The sequence below is a fragment of the Symsagittifera roscoffensis genome, chromosome 2, assembly GCF_963678635.1.
Source record: "Symsagittifera roscoffensis chromosome 2, txSymRosc1.1, whole genome shotgun sequence".
In the NCBI taxonomy this organism is placed as follows: Eukaryota; Metazoa; Xenacoelomorpha; order Acoela; family Convolutidae; genus Symsagittifera; species Symsagittifera roscoffensis.
Genome location: NC_087063.1, coordinates 8,036,529 through 8,056,705, shown reverse-complemented (window position 1 = coordinate 8,056,705; position 20,177 = coordinate 8,036,529). Strand labels below are relative to the sequence as shown.

Genomic DNA, 20,177 nt, shown 5'->3' with positions numbered 1-20,177 from the left:
AAATTCACAGCAACATTTTCCGAAAAGAAAGTACATTGTTCACAAGTCTCGAATGGAAACAAAAACCGACTTGACCATGAATCATTCTATCAAAGTAATATAGAACGTCTTTTACATCTCAATCCCGACGATTGTAAAAATGAATTACTAAGACTAAACATCACACAAAATAAAAACTCCCAAAGAAAATTAGTTAATTTTCAAGTTTTTTCAGACTCTGTACATCAATCACAACTTGAAAGACACCAAGGACATATAAAACTAGACGAAAAATACCCGTATAACGGCGCACACGGACGATTAACCTATGACCTACACGATAAACATTGGATACCACACATTGGTATAAATGACCCATCAAACTGCAAAGCAGACACAAAAAATAAAGGATACCAAGAAATAATGTTTTTCGATTGGAAAATACAACTCGAAAAAATACAACTAACACGAGATTTATCAGATAATACAATGATCTATCAAGGAATCCGATTACCTTGTAAAAATGATCAAGGTTATTGCGACCCTACAACGAGAACACAAGCAACAATTGTTTGGTTCCCCGAAGATACATGTACAACATTTCAAGTAGCAAAAATACACGCTCGTATGATAAAATTTCACGAAAAATATTTTATACAATCAATTCCATATGAACAAGTCCATCCATCACGAAAACTAAGTTCTAATTTTAGAAACATAGACAATATAGAAAACAAATTGACACGTTTTCAAATATATCAAGAAACAGAACTTGCATGTAAATACAGGAATCCACTTCACAGAACACAATACTCTGAAATATTAGTTGAATACGAAAAAGGATTCGACATGACCACTGGAAAAATAAAAATCGACCCATATGCCACAGGTCATCCTTTAAACGAAGGAACATCCTATATACCAGTTAATTTTCAAAAAAGCAACGGACAACCTGGTGGACATCTAAAACCTCAGGACACCAGAAGCACACGCTTACAAGAATTATCACTAATGAACACTACATATTTCGGTAATATCCACTATGATATTCATTTAGATATGAAACTAGATTATACAATTAGCCGAATTTTTCAAGAAATGTCACTCTCCGAATTAGAAACACTACACCAATTATGCGAATTAGAACGAACACAAATATTACAATCACTTGCACTAGCAGTATTAAAAATACCCTATGCAGGATACTTATTATCTGGAAATAGATCAAATTTTTTAGACTATGAAGGAAACATCTTATGGTTTTATACTTGTACTAAAAAAGTATCACCACTATACGTTTTTGAAGATAAACGATGTTATAAAAGAATCCCTATCTTTTATAAGAATAAAGTACATTTCGTGGATACACTTTCACGAAGAACCTATTTCTGGGATACCGCAGTCCCATGTGGATCAGAAAACAGCCACAATGTAGTACAACTAAACCCTGATGAAAATAAATATTATGAAAATAAATATCACTCAAAAAATTTTCACCAGAAAGCATTCGCGCTATTGCTCGAAACCCAAATATAGACTTACAATCAATAGGAATCTATTCAAAATCAGATATTCAACATCACATTAGAACACAACAATTCCAAGAATTATTAACACAAATGGACACTATACAAAGACAATCAATAGACCAAAATTTACGCAAACTTGCAGAAACCGCAGGATTTGCCGATATCTACACGCAAGACTATAGCGGATATTTTAAGGACATTAAAGATTACATATATCTAAACGGTGAAAAATACCGTCCCCAAGATATATCACCAATTAACATTTTTAGCTTTGTTACACTCAAAAATGAGATCCTCGATTTTCTAGGATGGCCCTACTACATCTTAGAAAAATTGACTATTTTATACGCAATGTTTAACTTTATTGGATTTCTTTTCTCACTTTTAAAAGGAATCTACAACACATGTGCTATACACACACAAGTAAACAGACAAGCAAGTGTAGCACGCATACTATTTGCAGGATTTTTTGGAATCTTTTCTACATCTATAAACAAAATTCTTTTAGACGCACAAATAAAAGAATATAACACAAAAATAACAACACGACAAAATACATACGACGAAGAACATAACAATGTAGACATAACGCCAACGGCACCACAATTACCAGCCCTACCAAATAACCATCCACTATCCCTAGTCCCACGAAATTTTCGAAACTTAGCCATCACACATAATCCAAATTTTCGACTCACCACATCACAAAGTCCCATTCAACATATAATGACACACCAGTCACAAGATGATAATACTTATGAACAAATTATTGAACAACCCCATACCACCGCTTTTCAGTCTCAAAATAATCATTTTTTTAGCCCACGATGAGCCGCCAACTTGGATCACTACACCGATCAAATTCCCACCCAACCAATCTTACCTCTCCAATCCCAATAATACCACTTTTTGCTTTTCCGCCACCCGATTTTCCATCTAGTAATGTAACATCAGGCATGAATTCCGACACTAATTCACACATCTCAGTTTTATACTCCATCTCACAGCTAAATAACCCGAATATTGAAACCCCCGATGAATTCGCCGACTCAGAACCATCCCCATCCAATAATTTTCATAACTCTTCTAATTTTTCTCAACCCCCTTTTCAACCCATATTATCCAATAACCCTGACCCAATTACTCCCACACCCTCTTATGCTTCCCAAGTTACCCCAACCTATTCCTCATACCATTCTGACCAATCATCTCATTCTCCAGACACCCCCCGAATCTCCCCAGAGCTAGATAATTTTATTACCCTTCAACAACAACCCTACCACCTTAATACCCCAACCATAAATCAAATCTCCTCCACAATAAATTCATCCAACCCCCCTACCCCTACACCCTCTTCAACTTATACTGAATCACTAGCACCATCATCCACATCAACTGAATCTTCACTCAACACTAATAGAGCTTACCGCACTTTTAAAAGAAAGTTCCCCAACCATCCTTTCCCAGCAAAACCAGGAACAGCCCGTGAATACATCAACCACCCCAAGCATACTAACACAAAAGAATTTTTAGCCATCACCTTACCCTCATTCCCACAATACACCTTAAACACCCCCCACGACACTAACGAAACACGCAACTTCGTAGATGAATACGTTTTAATGCCTACTCTCTCTTGGACCTCATATTATCATTTCACTAACCCTCTTTGCTTACCTTTATCTAACACTCACATCGATATAGAGCGAAATACGGACATACTATATCGACTCACTACACCACTAACACCTAGACAATTTACTTACGTTGGATATAAAAAATCACTAAAAACACACACTGCACCTAGAGCTAACGAATATACACTCGAATACTATGATCACAACATCATCAGAGCTAACCAAGATCAATTCTTAGACGACGATCGCTTCGCTAATTCACAAATTACCGAGAAATTTTTCATCAAGACACCATATACATTCACACTAAACATCTTCGACCGAAAGTTTGATCACATTATTTCAGAAGCACTAAGAGACACACAAGCATACGAAAGTTTTAAAGAACGCTTCCAAATATTTTCACTAACCTTTCATTTCCTTGCACCACACGAAAGAGATTTACACTGCTCACACGATATTATGTTGCGCACTAAACAAACCCACACATATAGTTATTATCGTTTCATCCAAAATCACTTTGACCTACACACACCCTCTAGACAACCACACCATCGTTTTCAATTCATTAATTCCAAATACACTTCACCATTTTTCCTAAATTTCACATATTGTATTAAAGACACTAACCTCCATGGTATTCTTCGTAATTATGACCCCATAACCCAAATGTACATCTTCTGTCCCATTACCAAGACCTTCAACGCCGAAGAATCCCGACACTTCCTTATCCCGCACGAGTTTGTACAACCCATAGAAATCCCAATTTTAGAATTCATCCACAACACTAAATTCAATCACAAATTATATAACTTAATCCAAAACACACCTTATGAGTTTGCAGTTGGCACTGAAGAACTAACCACTATCAAGGCACTTCAATTGCTTTGGCCACTGCTTCAAACTAAAAATATCATCCGCATCTTAGCTAAACTACTAACAACTTCAGAACTAATTCACGACATCTTCCCCCACGGTTTTTTCCCCGACGACTAACAGGTAAGTATGAATTAAATGAATATTACTAACTAATTAAAATATTAAAAAACTCACCATACTTTATTCATGTTTTCTTTAGATTTTTAGCCTTCATCCGACGATCACCTACAAAAACCACAAAAGACAAATAAAAATCGCAAATTTCATCAAACAAATTTCAAAAATTCTATTAATCTCTTACACTTATAAATTTATAAATTTAATACCAATGCAGTAAATTCATTTCTAAAATTTTCCCCCACAAGCAGTAAATCTAATTATGATGAAAATTTGTATCTTAATATTCCCCCATGACTAGCAGTAAATTTCTAAATTCTATGTAGTAAATTAAATAAATGCAAATGCAGTACTAACCTTTTGATATTTTCATTCATTCGCACAGAAATTCTATCCACACTCGCACAGCTCGCCCACGAAGAATTGTTTAAAATAATGAATTTCAGTTTCAAGTTTTCACACTCAACAACTCTAACATATAATAACATGTTTCAAACTTTCCTTTAGCCCGGTTGGAAAGGAATCATATACTAAACAAAACTAACCAACGCAGCTTACTAAATACCACAAATCATAGAATAACAGCATGACTTAGAAAAAGAAACCAACGGTACCCAAACCGGATTAACCCAGTTTAAAACTGGATAATTTATTCTTTTGAAGACTATTATAAAGTCTAAGAAAGAAATAATAAAACACAAAAAAGTCGAAAGACAAACCCATACCACAAACAATTTGATTTTTGAAAAAAAGGACACAACCAACAAAACATAAGTAAGACCACAACAAACTCAACATAAAACGTTGTCACATAACAGGACCCCTCACAAAAAACCGCATGAAATCATACTCCCACTCCTGGCCTAACCCACCAGGAAGGACGTCCTGAGCATGCTCTATAGCCGGCCTAACCCACCGCGCTACATCCACGCTTTGTGACCACACCACTATTTTTAATAAGAGCTACTCAAGTGTGAGTAACTCTTCAAAATAACCGAACTAAAACAAAAAGCTTTTGTGAAAACAACTAACTAAAATCATTATTAAAAAATATTAAACTAATAAAAGTTTTATAAAATGTAAAATCACATGATGCAATATATAGATCAGAATACAACACCAAGGACGAACATCAAAAGACAAGACGACCCCACTACACTCGAGAGAGAATGACCAACTACAATCGATATGCCGCTCACAATCACAACTCAAAGGATTTAGAGTACGACTTGACCTCGCAGAAAAGGACTTCATTGAACTAGACCAATGACCACCTCGATGTTCAAGTATACGTACAGATCCGAGTAACCAGGCATCCCCTCCACGCACAATCTCCACGCCATTCCCAAACTAGATCATACACAAAAGAAGTTCTCCACGCAGAACAGAAAAACCTGACATAGCAAACCATTCTGAAATCAGATTTGAGTTTGTTGCAAAGACGTAGTCGTTGTCACTAGAAGACACAACGTCTTATGTCTCTAACTCCAGCTTCCTGGAACTTCCCTAACAAAAGAGGAAACGGAAGAAAATTATGATGTTCGCCAAAAACAAACGTCCATCATCCATCCTTCGAATTGCAGAAGAACTATTCTAAAAAACTCTGTAAAACCCGGATGGGTGGAACCTGATCTAAACTACATTTTATGATTGGATAAATTAAATGTTTTACCAATGTAAAGTATTTAATATTAACCAATCATGATCCATCTAACTAACAACCCACTTATTTGTAAGTGCTGAAGTTACTTGTAATTTCAGCACCAGAGAGATTTGAATTTAACTTAGAAATTAGTTGGACTCTCCCGAGCACTTCAGCAGCCGCAATAAACCAGTATACCCTAGATCTATTGAGCCTAGCAGAGACTAGTTAAACAACCTGAGACTAGATAGTATAAGAGTAAGATTAGGATCGGTATTAGACTAAGAAGTTGCACGAATCTATCCGGCCGAAAATAAGATAGCGTGACGAGCAGACGGTGTACCCTATCCGAAATTACTCTATGAGTTACACTTCGGTCCTAACTCACTTTAACGTCTATGAAACCCATTTGACAAATTTAAAAAATTACCGAAACTTTCAATAAATAGAAGTGAGCGTGTCCCCCACGCTTTGTTAAGTTCAAAGTGACGTATTTAGCGTCTAGAAAAACATGCATAAGATCAATTAGCATGCCTCAATTCAATTTGTTTCTGTTCTGGCTTCGATTTCCATTATGATACCTATTACGCGAATTTCGAAGACTGCGAGGAATTTATCATCCTAGGATTTTTTTTCAGTTCGGACCTAATTTACAAATGTTGACAGCGTATGGTTATGGGTTCGCAGATCTTTAGTTTGCCATGCGAGTATGCTTGCACTAGATTGGAACGCTCACCATCGTTTCAAATTAAACAGAAGCCAATTATAACTAATCATAATAATTCTACTGAAATGTTAGCATATGTGTTTTATAGGCGCAGTAAAAAATTTGTAATTTATCAAAAAAATTTTGCACAAAAGGTATTTAGAGACGGGTGAAGAGGCAGTCAGAACATTTAGGACTTTGCACTTTGCCTCAGTCTTGTCTATCTTTAATGCCTGTTGAGATGAGTTTTTGGCTCAGATGAATATACCGATATAGGTTCTAAAATTTTACAATGACACGAATTTTCGACGGCTAAGTATAATCGAAATAATTTGTTCTGGTGTTTCTCTGCGTGTTACGTAGCGTCAACTACAGATCTTTCTAGCAAAAGCCACATTTAGAAAGATCGCTTAAACCGTTAGATTTTTCGTGGGTTACGTTGTTATGGTCTGTGCTCATTACTTGCACGAGTACAGCAGTTCTCCTAGAAAAAAGCTTGTTGGTTTTATCAAGGATACTAGATTAATGCCCGACTAAACTAAACAGCCCATGTTTTGACGCTTCTCTTAAATTATAAAGTTATAATGTTTTTTTTTCGTTTTTTTTCTAGAGAGTGCAGAATAATTAAGCTCGAGATGGTATTTTTAATCAGACAATTTTCGACTTATTAGATAAGTGTTTCTGTTTGATTTTTTTTCTATACAATCTGAAAAAAATTGTTGTCTTAAGCTCAAACTTGAAAAAGTTGTTTTTGTACCTGTGATCATTTTTCGTTAAGTTACGGGGGCTTGATAACTGATATTTTGGCCAATTTAGATAACTAACACGCCAATTTGGGTAACTATATCGCGTACTTATAACACGCGCAATCGGTATGTGCGGACTTGTGCTGATGAGTTGTGACTGGAACTTTGATTTCAAAAAACTCCCCAAAACTTCATTTTCACTTTTCACAAAATTATTTCTTAAATATGTTTATAAAAACAAATCTGAATCTACTGGGAAATCACCATTAAGCCAGCACGGCCTGCTTTTAGGTGTCTGATTAGGCGGTTAAAAGTAGCCTAATTTAGTTTTTATATCCAAAGGATTTTTCGATTCGTCAATATTTGTTAATTATAGACTTCTTCGTTGTTTTTGTTTTCATTTGTTTTGTTCTGGTTTAGTGATTTCTACCCATAAATTAGAAACCATCAGAAAAATGTTCTTTCTACTCAGCCTAATTCGAGATGCTACTTTCAAAAAACAGATCAAAGCGGATAAATAAATTACAACGATTTTAAACAACTATAGGGGACGTGTGCAATCACTAAGCACAGACTTTCTTTCGATTTTTTTGCCTTTTTTTACAAGCATAAACTATTCATATAATTTATTTTTCTCATAGATGTACAAATATTATTGTAAGGAACTTCGCCGACAAATAAACGGCGTGGAAATTCGGAATTGGACCTAGTGATCCCCTTTTTGTATTTTTGTATGTCTCTCCCCACAGTTCTAGAAAAAATTTGGTTTTTTGAGCGATTTCAGCAAAAATTAGTAACAAACCATATTGATTATTTTTCTGAGCAGGCCGCAGATTTCAAACAAACCTGCAAAAAATCAGTCCTTTTTGTTCAGCAATTCAGAGGGAGGTTACACACAATTGCACTACATTATACAACGAGGTTTAATTTATGTGCAGTTAACTTCTTACCAGTGATGATGAACTTGATATTGTCCACCATTATCCCAGCAGCCATAGAAATCCGATTTTGCTTCTGTTCTAGAGAGTCCGACTTGGATCTCTGGATAATCTCGTCCGGTTCCAGAAGACTTTTGGCAGCTTCTCTGGATACCAAAGGCTCTTCAGAAGTTGTATCTGGCTCCAAGTTGTCCTCGTTATTTTGTGGAGAGGCTAAAATCATAATAGCAAAAAAGTGGTAAATAGTTCCTTAATTATTAAAGCTTCTCTATCCATTTATTAATGGATTGTGCTTTGTACCGCTATAAAAAAAACTAAAACAAAATAACGTTCAATTTATAATTTTCCGGTAAAGAAATTGCTTTTAAAACATTCTAAACATTTTTTATAAACAGAAATATTTTTATTGTACAATGGGCTTATAAGCATTTTTCATGCCATGGAAATGTATGAGACGAATTGATTGGTACGTTAGATTTGTCAGCCAAGCTCTTCTCCATAATATGGAATTGCATGATTAATTTTTTTCCTCTAAATGAATTTTACTATTTTTTTGAGATTGTTTTCAGCGTAATAGAAAATTTTATGGCTAGAAAATTTTATCTTTAAAAACTTTGTGTTTCAAACTCTTTTTAACAGGTTTAAAAATGCACCTGATCAATGAAACGTTTTGTGAATTCCTACCCTAGTTGACGAAAACGGCCAATCTTATAAGATCTTGTAATCTCTTGTAAGGTTCTTGTAAAATTCTTCCAAGATCTTACAATATCGCCCGTTAATAATTAATAATTTTTGCAAGATTCTGGCAGAAAACTGCATTCTTTTGCAATATCTTACAAGATAGCCCATTAATCATTAATCATTCTTGCAAGATTTTTGCAAGAGTTCTGCAAAATCGTTCAAAATACCCCTGTCAAAACAAATCAATCTTATTGATTTTCAGTTCTTCAGCTATGACTGCTTCAAATTCTTCGAAAACCGTATTTGACTTCTCAGTGAAACCACATTTTGTTCAAATTTTAGGTCGGATTTTTGGAACTGAAGATTTAGATTTTTGAAGGTTCATGATTTGATAACTTTCAATAGCAATCAATTAGCTCATGGTTTACATAGGACACCCTTTCTAGTGTGTATATTTAAGTGTTGCAGAGATTGATAAATATTTCAATGATACAGTGAATTCGTAGAAATGGTACTTAAACTTCAAGAAAAAAAATGAGAAAACTTATTTCTAGTTTTAGCTCCAAGGAACTATAAAAGTTTTTAATATAAATGTATAAATTATTTGTTATATTATTTTGACAACAGTTGTGTTATTGATGACTCAATCTAGCATTTGATTGGTTTGTAGCATTCTGTTTTTGTTGTGACTCTTTTGTCGTTGTCCCAAAAAATTTGCATATATTTCTTGGAACCATGTGCAGGCCTTCTCGTGTCGGTCCTGTATATGACCAGCAAATAAGCTGGTCTAACTAACTGCACGTTAAATCTTTTTTATGTTCTGTTTTTTTTTAATTGCATCTGTTTAGTCTGGCAAGTCAAAATTCAACAAAAAATCAGTTTTTCCATGAATCCGTTCATGATTCGACCTTATTTGATTCCTTATTGGACCACGTTCGACTCATGATTCGCCCTCGACTTATGATTCAACCCTGTTTGCCTTATGATTCGACACTGTTCGATTCCTGATTCGAGCTTGTTCGACTCATGATTCGACTCTGTGTGACCCATGTTTCGACCCTGTTTGACCCTTAATTCGTCTTGGTTTGACTACAGTTTTTGTTCGACTGTCTTATTTTGTGACAACAAACGGACATCGTTCGACCGTTTTTGTCGAATCCTGAGTCGATAACTTCAGCCCGAAGTTAAAATTTTAAATCTGGATTAACTATTAGACAAAATGATACAAAATGGCTTTCATAAGCGTAAATTTTTGGAGAAAGTTTGTTCGGGTATTGAAGGACGACGAAAAAGAAAACCAAAGTTTTGTTCCTCTGTTTGGTAATTTTGCTTATATTTGGAAAAATGCTTGTCAATATTTTTTTTAAAAAAATTTAAGATAAAACTTCTTTCATAAAAAGAATTTTTTTTTTACTGCTAAAGAGCTTCCATTTAGCAAAAATAACATTGTTCAACTGGTTCAAAATGGTTTAACTGAACAATGTTTTTATATGATAGTTGTAATTTCCGTTTTCTTCTCGTGACAAAACGTTCTTAGCAATTAAAAATAAATGAATATTTTATAACAAAAAAAAAGAAACAGCTCAACTACAGAATGTAACTGGAAAAATTGAAACTAGTGAAAGATTAAGACATAAGCTTTGCTTGTTGTTCCGACTTTCGATACGAAAGTAACGGAATATTTGTGCTCGGGTGGGTTTTTTTTTCTTCAGACAAATTTCGACTTTTTAACTAGCCATTTTTGGCGGAATTTTTTTATATCATTCCAAAACTATTGTTGTCCTGAGCTTATATTTGAAAAGATATTTCACTTGTGATTATTTTTCGTGAAGTTACCAATTTTTCGTGAAGTTACCAAGTTACCAATTTGAAGTCATTTTGACCAATTTGGGACAATTACCGCGCGATATAATTCCCGCTATTAACGCGTAAGCGGAAATTTAATCCGTCTTAAAAATCGTTCCAAATTAGTTGGAAGAAGCTTATTTGTCATAATTGATTTGTTACAAGGAGCGAAATCTATCCTTTTGTACTTTATATGGCGTGTGGGGGGATGATTTTTCTTAAAAAATTTCAAATTTTCATTTTTATTACATTTTATTAAACATTAAAAGGCAGTCGGAACATTCAGGGCTTCGCCCTGATACGAGCAGTCTTGTTCTAACTTTTGCTGCTGAATAGAACATTGTATTTGCTAGCTCCCCTGCAAAAAGTATCTTCTCTATCAAAATACACTAGTTCCAAAATATGTTGAAGGTTGTTTTCTTGAAAAAATGATTAAAATTAAAAAAAAATTAAAATTAGGTAAATTATAACAGACTACTTTTGTATTTAATTCCTCGTTTGTTTTGAAAAAAATCGAATGAACTAGTAGGAAAACACACGGAGGCTACTAATTTTGTTGCTCTGAAAATTGATGGAGAATTTGTTGTGAAATCTTTTACATTATCAGCTACTCTTGTTGATTACTTTGCAACAATAGGTCCAAAAGATGCAGTATGTACCAAAAAATCAAATCGAGCCAATTTGAAAGGTTAATCAGTCAAAAATTTGATCAGCAGCTCTTTTCTATTGAAGTTGTCGCTGTGATAGATAACTTAAAGCCGCAAATTTTGAGCTCGACAAAAAAGTTGTTTCATAAATAATCCTCACCTAACCTATTATATGAATCTTTTTAGTAGTGCATTATTAAAGGAAAGACATGCATTCGAGGTTATGTATTTACTTGAACAAATTAGGTTGTTTTTGCCAAGCTAACAAGACAATTTTGGAATCACGTTGAAATGAATTTTTTGCTCAGAAAAATATTTATCTGAGCGGTGCCCTCTGTGATTATTTAAATGTTTGATCAAATTATTTGTTGCCTGAACTGTATGAAAAGAATTTTTAAGTCGTTGAACCCGGTTTTCAGGTGCCCTCTGTGATTATTTAAATGTTTGATTAAATTATTTGTTGCCTGAACTGTATGAAAAGAATTTTTAAGTCGTTGAACTCGGTTTTCAGGTACCAGCAAAAAGTCATTAAAACATTTTTTTTTTAAAATGTCAAAATCGTTATGAAACGTTTTAAAGAAAACAATATTGTAACAAAAATAATACTGATAATTATAGTAATAAGGTAAAATCTTGGATTTTCTCAGTTCTCAATTATTGTATATGATTTTTGATCCAACCAATCCATTTTGCTTTTTCCCTAAGACTTTAGTTATACAGAATACAAAATAAATGAAAGTTTTCTCATATAAATCTCTTCTCTGAATTAATAAAACAAAAACTTGCTCATCACCAAATAGAGGTCCAATATAAGAGAAAATCTTAAATGATGAGAGTTGGCTGCCGCAAAATACCGGAAACAAGTCGGAAAACTTTTGAAAGTTTCTTTTACTTAGAAACAATGAAATCGAACAAAACATGATTAATTGAAAGTTTTTCTTCTCACTAATGCAAGATTTTCTCAATTTTGAGTTACTGACAAAGATCACGAATCTAGCCTCAAAAACTGACGGTACAAAATAAATCCTGATATTAGTTTGAGTTTTTTTTTGATAATTCATATTGTTGTTAGGTTTCTGATTTGGAGAAAAGTTCTTTCTTTCTTGCTAAATGCTTGCCATACAGTTTTTAAAATAGAATTTTCTATGGAAATTGTATAACAATCAGTTTTCATCTATTTGATAAAATTAATATTGGCTACCAAAAAATTTTGAGGTTGTTAAATCAAGGAAAGTGTTGTTCTAAATGTCATTGAAACTTTTTAAATTGCTTTTAAGTTAAATGATACACATTGTTCCGTAGACTCAAATTATGGATTTTGATGATAAGATTTTCTGCTAAGCATGGACTTCATCCCAAGATAATTTGGATTACTTTGAAAATTGAAACTTTGTTGTTCTTCAAACTTTGTTGACAATTTGAAAGAACAATATCGCATAACTTCTTTTGAATAGGGCATAAAGAGTGTTTTCAAAACAAATTTATCTGAATCTTTTCTTATTTCACAATTTTTGAAGCCATTTTTTCTCAATATGCAAAAAATATGCCACTTTTCTTGATGAAACATTTCTTTAAATTGAAGTTTTTTCACATGTTTTTGCTGTTCAATGAAATGTCACTGGTTTTTGTACTGAACAATCTAATATGGTAATGATTTACAAAAACTGCATAAATTGAAAAAAAAAACTAATTTTTCTCCAATTTGGTTAATTTTGGACAAAAATTCATAAGGACACTTTTTGTTAGGAGTTTTACCAAGAATTTTAAAGTGCAATTTATTTTGCGACTTTTCAAACCAAAATACACCCCTGAAACGAGTCAATTTTTTGGTTCAAAACTGAGGAGGGAAACATGATCAGTTGTAATTAATAAGAGTGTGTATGTGTGAGATAAAAAGAAATTGTCCCATGGGTGTTAAAATTCAAAACTAATTTAGTCCTCATCATTTTTTGTGAAAGAAATCAGTTTTTGTTTCTCATTTTATCCGTTTGTTTTAAGCCTGCGCCGTGTAAGTTTCATTTACACAAAATGCACTTAAAGTTCTAAAAAATATATATTTCAGTTTAATATAATTTGTCATCAAATAATTGCTTCAATATCCCAAATGTTAGTGAACTGAATGAGAAAAGATTCTTAAAAAACTTTTTTGAAAACACCGTGTAGTGTTTTTTGATACAACAAAATTATCAATTAAAGCCAACTAGCTAAGACAAAACAAAGTCACAGTTATAATTTTATTGAAATATGTTTTTTTAATTTTGATTGAACTCAAATAGACCGAATGCAACTAACCGATGAAACTTTTTGTGCTATTGCTTGTTCAAAAAAAATGGTCTCCTAAGAATTTTTCCGATTTAATTAAAATATTGAAGTGATATTCCACAAACTATTACGTAAACTTGAGAGAAAAGGGCTTTACCAGCGAAAAAAACACCGACATAATGCAACACGAGTCGCTCCTCAATTTGTCGCCAAATTATTCAGAATTTAGGATCCAGTTTCAATTTACGCTTTTTTAGTTTTTACAAAACAACCTGATTGTTAGAACGTTCTTACCTTGTTTTTTAATCATAATAGCAACAGAAGTTCAAGTTTTAAGGAATGACCGTGAAAACATAATGATACGGTAGGTTGATTGCCACCACTCTTTTCAATTACAATTGAGGTCAAATTGATTGGCTCATCCGTTCCCAGGGAGCACAAGATTTTAGAGTCAGGGAATTTAATTGAACTACAAACAACTAGCAACAAAGAAACCACAGAAGAAACTACTAAAAAGTTGCCATGTTTTTCATCTAGATGAAGAAAAAGTCAATTTACAACAATGCCTTGATTGAGTCAGATTTCACTGAAAAGTTAAATGAAAGTGAAAGCAATGAACACGAAAAAAGCATTTATTATGCAAAAATTTTTTTACAGCAGCAAACGTGTTTAAATGCTGGAAAGCTTAAATGTGAAATACTTTAACACAATGCAAATGTCAATGTCAATTATTAAAGTAAACGCATAGAAAATACGTAATGGCTCCGTATTTTTACATAGCTGTTCTTACTTCGATTATTTGATTGCATGTTTAATTATCTTAAAGAAGCCATAAATTTCAAAAATTTCAAATGAAACAAGAAAAATAAACGTTTTCAAGCACTCCCCCCTCAAAATTTGTTTATGTTGGCGCCGAAGGATGTTCTATAATTGGATGTTCTATAATTGGATGTTCTATAATTGTAGCAAAAAGAGGACCATTTGGGTGGCCAGGGAGTCAAATCACCGAGAAGGGGGAGGGCATCCTTATTACTTGTAAATATTTTTAATTGGCGTTTCTTACCATTTTCGCGTGCTTCAACCACCGGAGCCAGAGATTGCTGATTCGAAGTTGCCATCATACGAGCATGAAATTGACGATGATAAGCCTAACACAGAACAAAAAACAGTAGCTTCTTTCTTCTGATCAAAAATATTTTGCAACTATAGTAGCGAACAAAATTAAACGCTAACAGGACTGCTAGAGAGCACCTTAGTTTCTATGGAATTGTTTTCTTTTTGAAAAAAAAGAAAAACAGATGAAAATTTATAGAAATTGAAGACGTTTCTAAATTTTAAATTCGACTGTAAAGAATTGTGCTCGGGGTGAATTTTTCTCCAGTTAAATGTCAACTTTTTACTTAACCATTTTTGACTAATTTTTTTTATATCATAGAAAAATTCGGTCAAATTTCGGTGCGAAAGGTATTGCTGTCTTGAGCTCAAATTTAAAAAATAATTCATCTGAGAGCTTTTATCGTGAAAAAATGTGGGTTGAAAAAATTTGGCCAATTTGGGACAATTAACGCGTGATCTATTTAGTGCTAACCGCACTCAAAAAAAAGAGAAAGTAATAGATTATATTACAATTATAATTGTACTTTTTTCAAAATTATAATTAATTTTAAGCGCCAAATTCAGATGTTCAAACGATTTATGATCAATTATAACAATAACGTTTTTCTTGACATTATTATAAACTATAATGAATTATAATTGATTATAATTCTTCCTAAAATCTCTTGTAATCTCTTATAAACTATGATAAACTCTTATAATCTCTTATAACCTGTTATAACAGATTATAATTTTTTGTCAAAAATCTCTAAAAGTTAGATGTCTTGTCATTCTTTGGTTGATCTGAACACAAAGTTGTACCACGAAGCAAAAGTTTCATAGAGATCCCTTTATATTAGTTAAAAGAATCCCGCGGTAGGTGAAATATAACTCTTCTATAAAAATCATGAAACTAAAGCAGTGTGCTGATATTTTGGTGGGCAAAAAACTTAAAATAAGCATCATGAAACAACTATAATTCAGAAGAAACGAAAAAAAAAGCATTATAATTTTGAATTGATTTGAAAACTGCTAAAGCAATTTTCTCATTTTCCTCATAAACCAACGTCTACAAAAAACATAAAATAAAAGCAATTCAGGTGCAATGTTGATGACTAAATGGTCAAACAAAAGGGGTTATAAACAATTATAATCGACTATAATGGATTTTTTTTTCTGCAATACAATTAAGATAGAAATTCAGATCAAAATAATCGATTATAATCGATTATAATGTATTATAATTGCTTGTATTTGTTTTCAAAAAGAGAGATTATTAACAATTAGTAAGAGATTAAAATCAATTTTTCTCAATTCTTGTAATACTGGTACTAAAATCATATTATAATCGATTATTAACGCTTGAAACGGGACGCGGGTTTTAATTCGTGGGCGCAGTTTTAATCCGTCTTAGAAATCGTTCCATTATAGTTGAAGCAGGCTATTTCTCATAATTGCTACATTAGTAGAAGCAAAGCCTATCACTTTGTCCTTTAAAAGTCGTGTTGGGTTTTTTGTTCTAAAAAACTAAAAAATTCGAATGTTTTTTTTTTAATTTTTGATTTTGAAAAACTGATCGAAACAAATGTTTCAACATTTTACAGTTTCAACAAAATGTTTCAACATTTTACCAGTTTTCTCCCAGATTGAAGTTAATATTGTGTTTTCTATAGTGTCCCAGTGATCGCTACTTTCTGGACTGAATTTCATACTTCTGGCCCTGAGCTCAAATAACCTGCGATATTTCAGGGCTATTTCATTAACGATTCCGTGGAAAATCAAAAATTATGCGCCTATCTAGTGCACAGCTTGGTCTCGTAATTGAATTAGTGACTTATTGAGACGTAATTTTGATACTCTTTCAGACAGTAGCTGTGAAAATTATGTATGGAAATTGCAAAAAATATCTCGCCAAAAAAATTGCCTCCGAAAACAGGGTTTATAGAGTGAGAAATTTTGAATTTGAATTTGAGTTTGCGTTTATTTATGTTCACCAGTGTAATAGTCAAAATAGAATATATTTTTTTCGTGAGCGAAGATTCGAATGCATGAACAAAATTTGTTTAATTAAACTCAGATCATACCTCAATCTCGTCCCGATTCATAACAGCGTTAAATTGCTTTTTAACAGGTTTTCCACTCCTATTGATATTTGCTGAATGATAGCCATGGTAACGGAACCTGTTTTGCCCGCCATCAGCTAAAGTACTGTCACCGAAACTCAAACCTTGAAGTGGAACCCAATTGCGCGAATTCATTGCAATTCTTTCTTCTTTTGATTTTGGGTTTTCGTTATTGGTCGGACGACCAAAGTTCACAACTGGGTAAATGACGTTTTCTCTTCTATTGTTTTGTTGCGATGGTCTTGGCGGGTTAAAATTGACCCGACTCAAAGGGTTCGTTTTGCCATTTGGGTGATGGAGGACAAATTTGACCATCATGGGCACACGATGTCCATGATTTGAGTTATGGCCATTCAAACGTCTCATATCAGCTGTACTTGCTACGGTACCCATTTTTAACATGTGGGTTTAAATACGAGGCCACGATAACTACGAAACAAAATTAATATAGAAATTCTAAATTGTTGACCCAAATGTCACTAACTCACGTTCTCTCACTTTTTAAAAATAATAAGTGGTAATTATGATTTCCAGTGAAAATTTATGCTGCGATCGATTTAATAAAAAGATTTGTCGCTCAAATTCTGATTAATTGAGATTTTTAATCAAACAAACGTCGAACTAAGAAACGGTAGTTTTTTTCTTTGTGTTTGCGCCTTGAATATAACAATAAAAAGTATTCAGGAAATCAAAAACGCAGTATAACTTCAAAATAGGGAAACCAAACTCTTTTTTGTTCAGATGTCATTTTGACCAAAAGTGTCAATCTTTATCATATTTCAGTAATAAAAATTGTCCTTTTGTTCGATATTGAATGTTATAACTTCTCAGATACCATCCTTTTTTATTTTTCAATCATTTTTTCATGCATCTAATTTGACCTTTTTCGAGAACTAAGAACTGTCCTCTGGGATGCAAAGCTATCTATATCCTTGAATGGTACTTTTAATGGGTAAGCCTTGGCTGTGAGTAAAATAAATTGTTGATTTTAGGGTGAATTATGCTGTTGCGACCATTTCGACTCAATATGGGTATGTTGTGTCTTTGCACGATCGAAGAAATTTTTCGCGACTTTGCGCAACCCGAAAAATATATTCCGTCATTATCGCGACTCAAATGGGTACGTTATTATTTTGAACGAACGAAGTGCTTTGCATATTTTTGCCCGAACCTAAAAAAATATGTTACGGCTTCGAGCGACTCAAAAAGGCAGCAACTTTGTGTGACTCGGTTTTATAATTTGATTTTGCTGCTAATTTTTTGGTCGACTGTTTGTTTCGACTTGATTTTCTACTGTATGTTTAGACTATGTTTTGAGTGACTCGTTTTTATAAGTTGACTCTGTGTTCTTTTTTAATTCCTAACTTTTGTTCGTTTTTTCTGCCATTTGCATGTTTTTTGTTCGTGAAAGATTGACAAAAAAAACAAAACAATTTTTTTCATTTTCTTCATCAATTTACTCCCCCATACGCTAATATGAACTATAAAAAAATGATTTTTAGCGCCTGCCCTAGTTAAAAACCAAATGGTCTGCGTTGAATCAATTTAGAAAGCATTAACCCACCACTTACGCGTGTTATAAGAACGCAAAGAATCGCCCGTTAATTATTTCAAATTCGTCAAGCTAGCAAATTTCAAAAGGCCAAATTCGGCCAAAAATGGATTTCTTAAAAAGTACCATAGGGGGGACCCTTTGGGTCAGCAGGTGGTCGAATCCCTGAGGGGGGCGTCTGCAAATTTCAGCCCCCTAAATCCGCCCCTGGGTCCTAGAATCAATTTTCTGTTTTCTTCGAAAGTCTGAAAAAGTGTTGATCCCCTGTTCAGTTTTGGACCACTCCTACTAAAAATCTAAGCTAACCTCCCCAATTGATCTTCCTCCGACTCAAAAGGTTATTCAAACGTCTCATATTAGCTGTACTAGCTACGTATCCAATTTTAAACAATTGGGATAAGTACTAGGACACAGTTAGGAAAAACAGCCAAGCTTTAATTGGTATTATCATTTTGTGCCTCAGTCAAACATAGGACAATTACAAAAAAACTGATAATTGAATATAAATTGATATAGTAAAAACTCCACTCAAAATATAACACTTTTAAAATTTTAAATCGAGTAGACAAAGAAAACTAAAATCTAGGGAAAAAATAAGTCGCCTGATGTTTCTAAGAAATAACTCTCACAAGTTTCAAACACAATGAAAACATTTAAACAAAAAGTTTTCAGGTTCATAAGCAACCAAAACAACAAGCAAAAAGAATCAACAAAAAAAACTATTAATTAAAAAAACCTAATTTTTTCTTCAACCTGTTGCTCAAATAATCGATAACACAAACAAACTCATACCATTATGAGCAGGGGCGGTTCTAGGAATTTCTCGAGGGTGGCGAATTTTTTAAAAAAAACTTGAAAATTTTGTCGACCTTTTTTCTAAGTATCAGTATAAAAACCCTAATTTGACCAAATGTTTCTGCGCCGCAGGCAAATTTTTGAAAAAGGTCAAAAAAGGCGTTTTAGGCACCTTTTGGAAAATTTCGACCAAAAAATTGCGTTTTTTCGGCGCGCGCTCCCCCCTCAAAAATAGTATAGATTGGCGCCGAAGGTGCTTTTAGAAAAATGAGCCCCCTAAATCCGCTACTGATAATGAGAACTATTACTCTAAGTGGTAGAAAAATACTAATAGAAAAATTTTTATCAGAGAGCAATTGAGTCCCATTTAAAAGTAAGAAACGCGGATCAGTAAGAGGACAAACAAGTTTTTTAAAAAACCAGAAATTTATTTTACCCGGAAAGAAAAAAAAAACTGATTTTGAAGAAATAAGATTATCAGAGTTTCAGAGAGTCAACAAAAATGAGAACGTTTTTTCTTGAAAACTTATACAAAAAATCATCGCAACCCCTAAGAGCAAACCCAATTTAGACTTACCTTATATTCAATTTCATAGATTTGAAACAGGTGTATCAAAATTTATTATATGAGCAATCATTACACAGAGCGCTACGCCTAGTAATATTAGCATTTTATAATTTTTTTTAGCGGCATCAAAGAAAAATTGTTGGCCCAGAAACAAGTGAGAATGCAGAAACAAACTGATCATGCTGTTAAAAGACAGGTTTATATAAAATCTAGAAACCATCAAACTAACAAGAATGCTTTCCGGACGACCTTGGCAAGTTCCCGGGTTAACCCCCATACAATTAAAGTGCTTTATCACAATTAAATACAACAAAATTGCTTGTCATACAACTCCATACATTGAATTTTCTGAAAATTGCTTATCATACAACTTTCATTTTTAATTGTATAACTTTCATATTTAATTGTAGCATCTTTACATGACTAGGAAATTTTC

The 20,177-nt window shown here is 33.2% G+C and overlaps 2 protein-coding genes across 4 annotated transcripts in view; both read right to left on the bottom strand.

The window, feature by feature from the left end:
- Positions 1-16,798, bottom strand: part of LOC134840526 (dual specificity calcium/calmodulin-dependent 3',5'-cyclic nucleotide phosphodiesterase 1C-like) — a 188,055-nt gene extending 171,257 nt beyond the window's left edge. For 2 of the 3 annotated variants that reach the window (XM_063856394.1, XM_063856395.1), the window contains exons 1-3: positions 16,788-16,798; positions 14,672-14,756; positions 8,186-8,386 (exon numbers count right to left, since the gene is read on the bottom strand). In XM_063856394.1, coding sequence (XP_063712464.1) covers positions 8,186-8,386; positions 14,672-14,729 — 259 coding nt within the window. In that variant the 5' untranslated portion in view covers positions 14,730-14,756; positions 16,788-16,798. Of the gene's footprint in view, positions 1-8,185; positions 8,387-13,902; positions 14,000-14,671; positions 14,757-16,787 lie in introns of those variants that run through there. The other variant, XM_063856396.1, reaches the window with a different exon arrangement.
- LOC134840114 (prefoldin subunit 2-like) overlaps positions 1-20,177 on the bottom strand; it is a 463,905-nt gene that overhangs the window by 243,375 nt on the left and 200,353 nt on the right. The gene's annotated exons all lie outside the window — the stretch shown is intronic.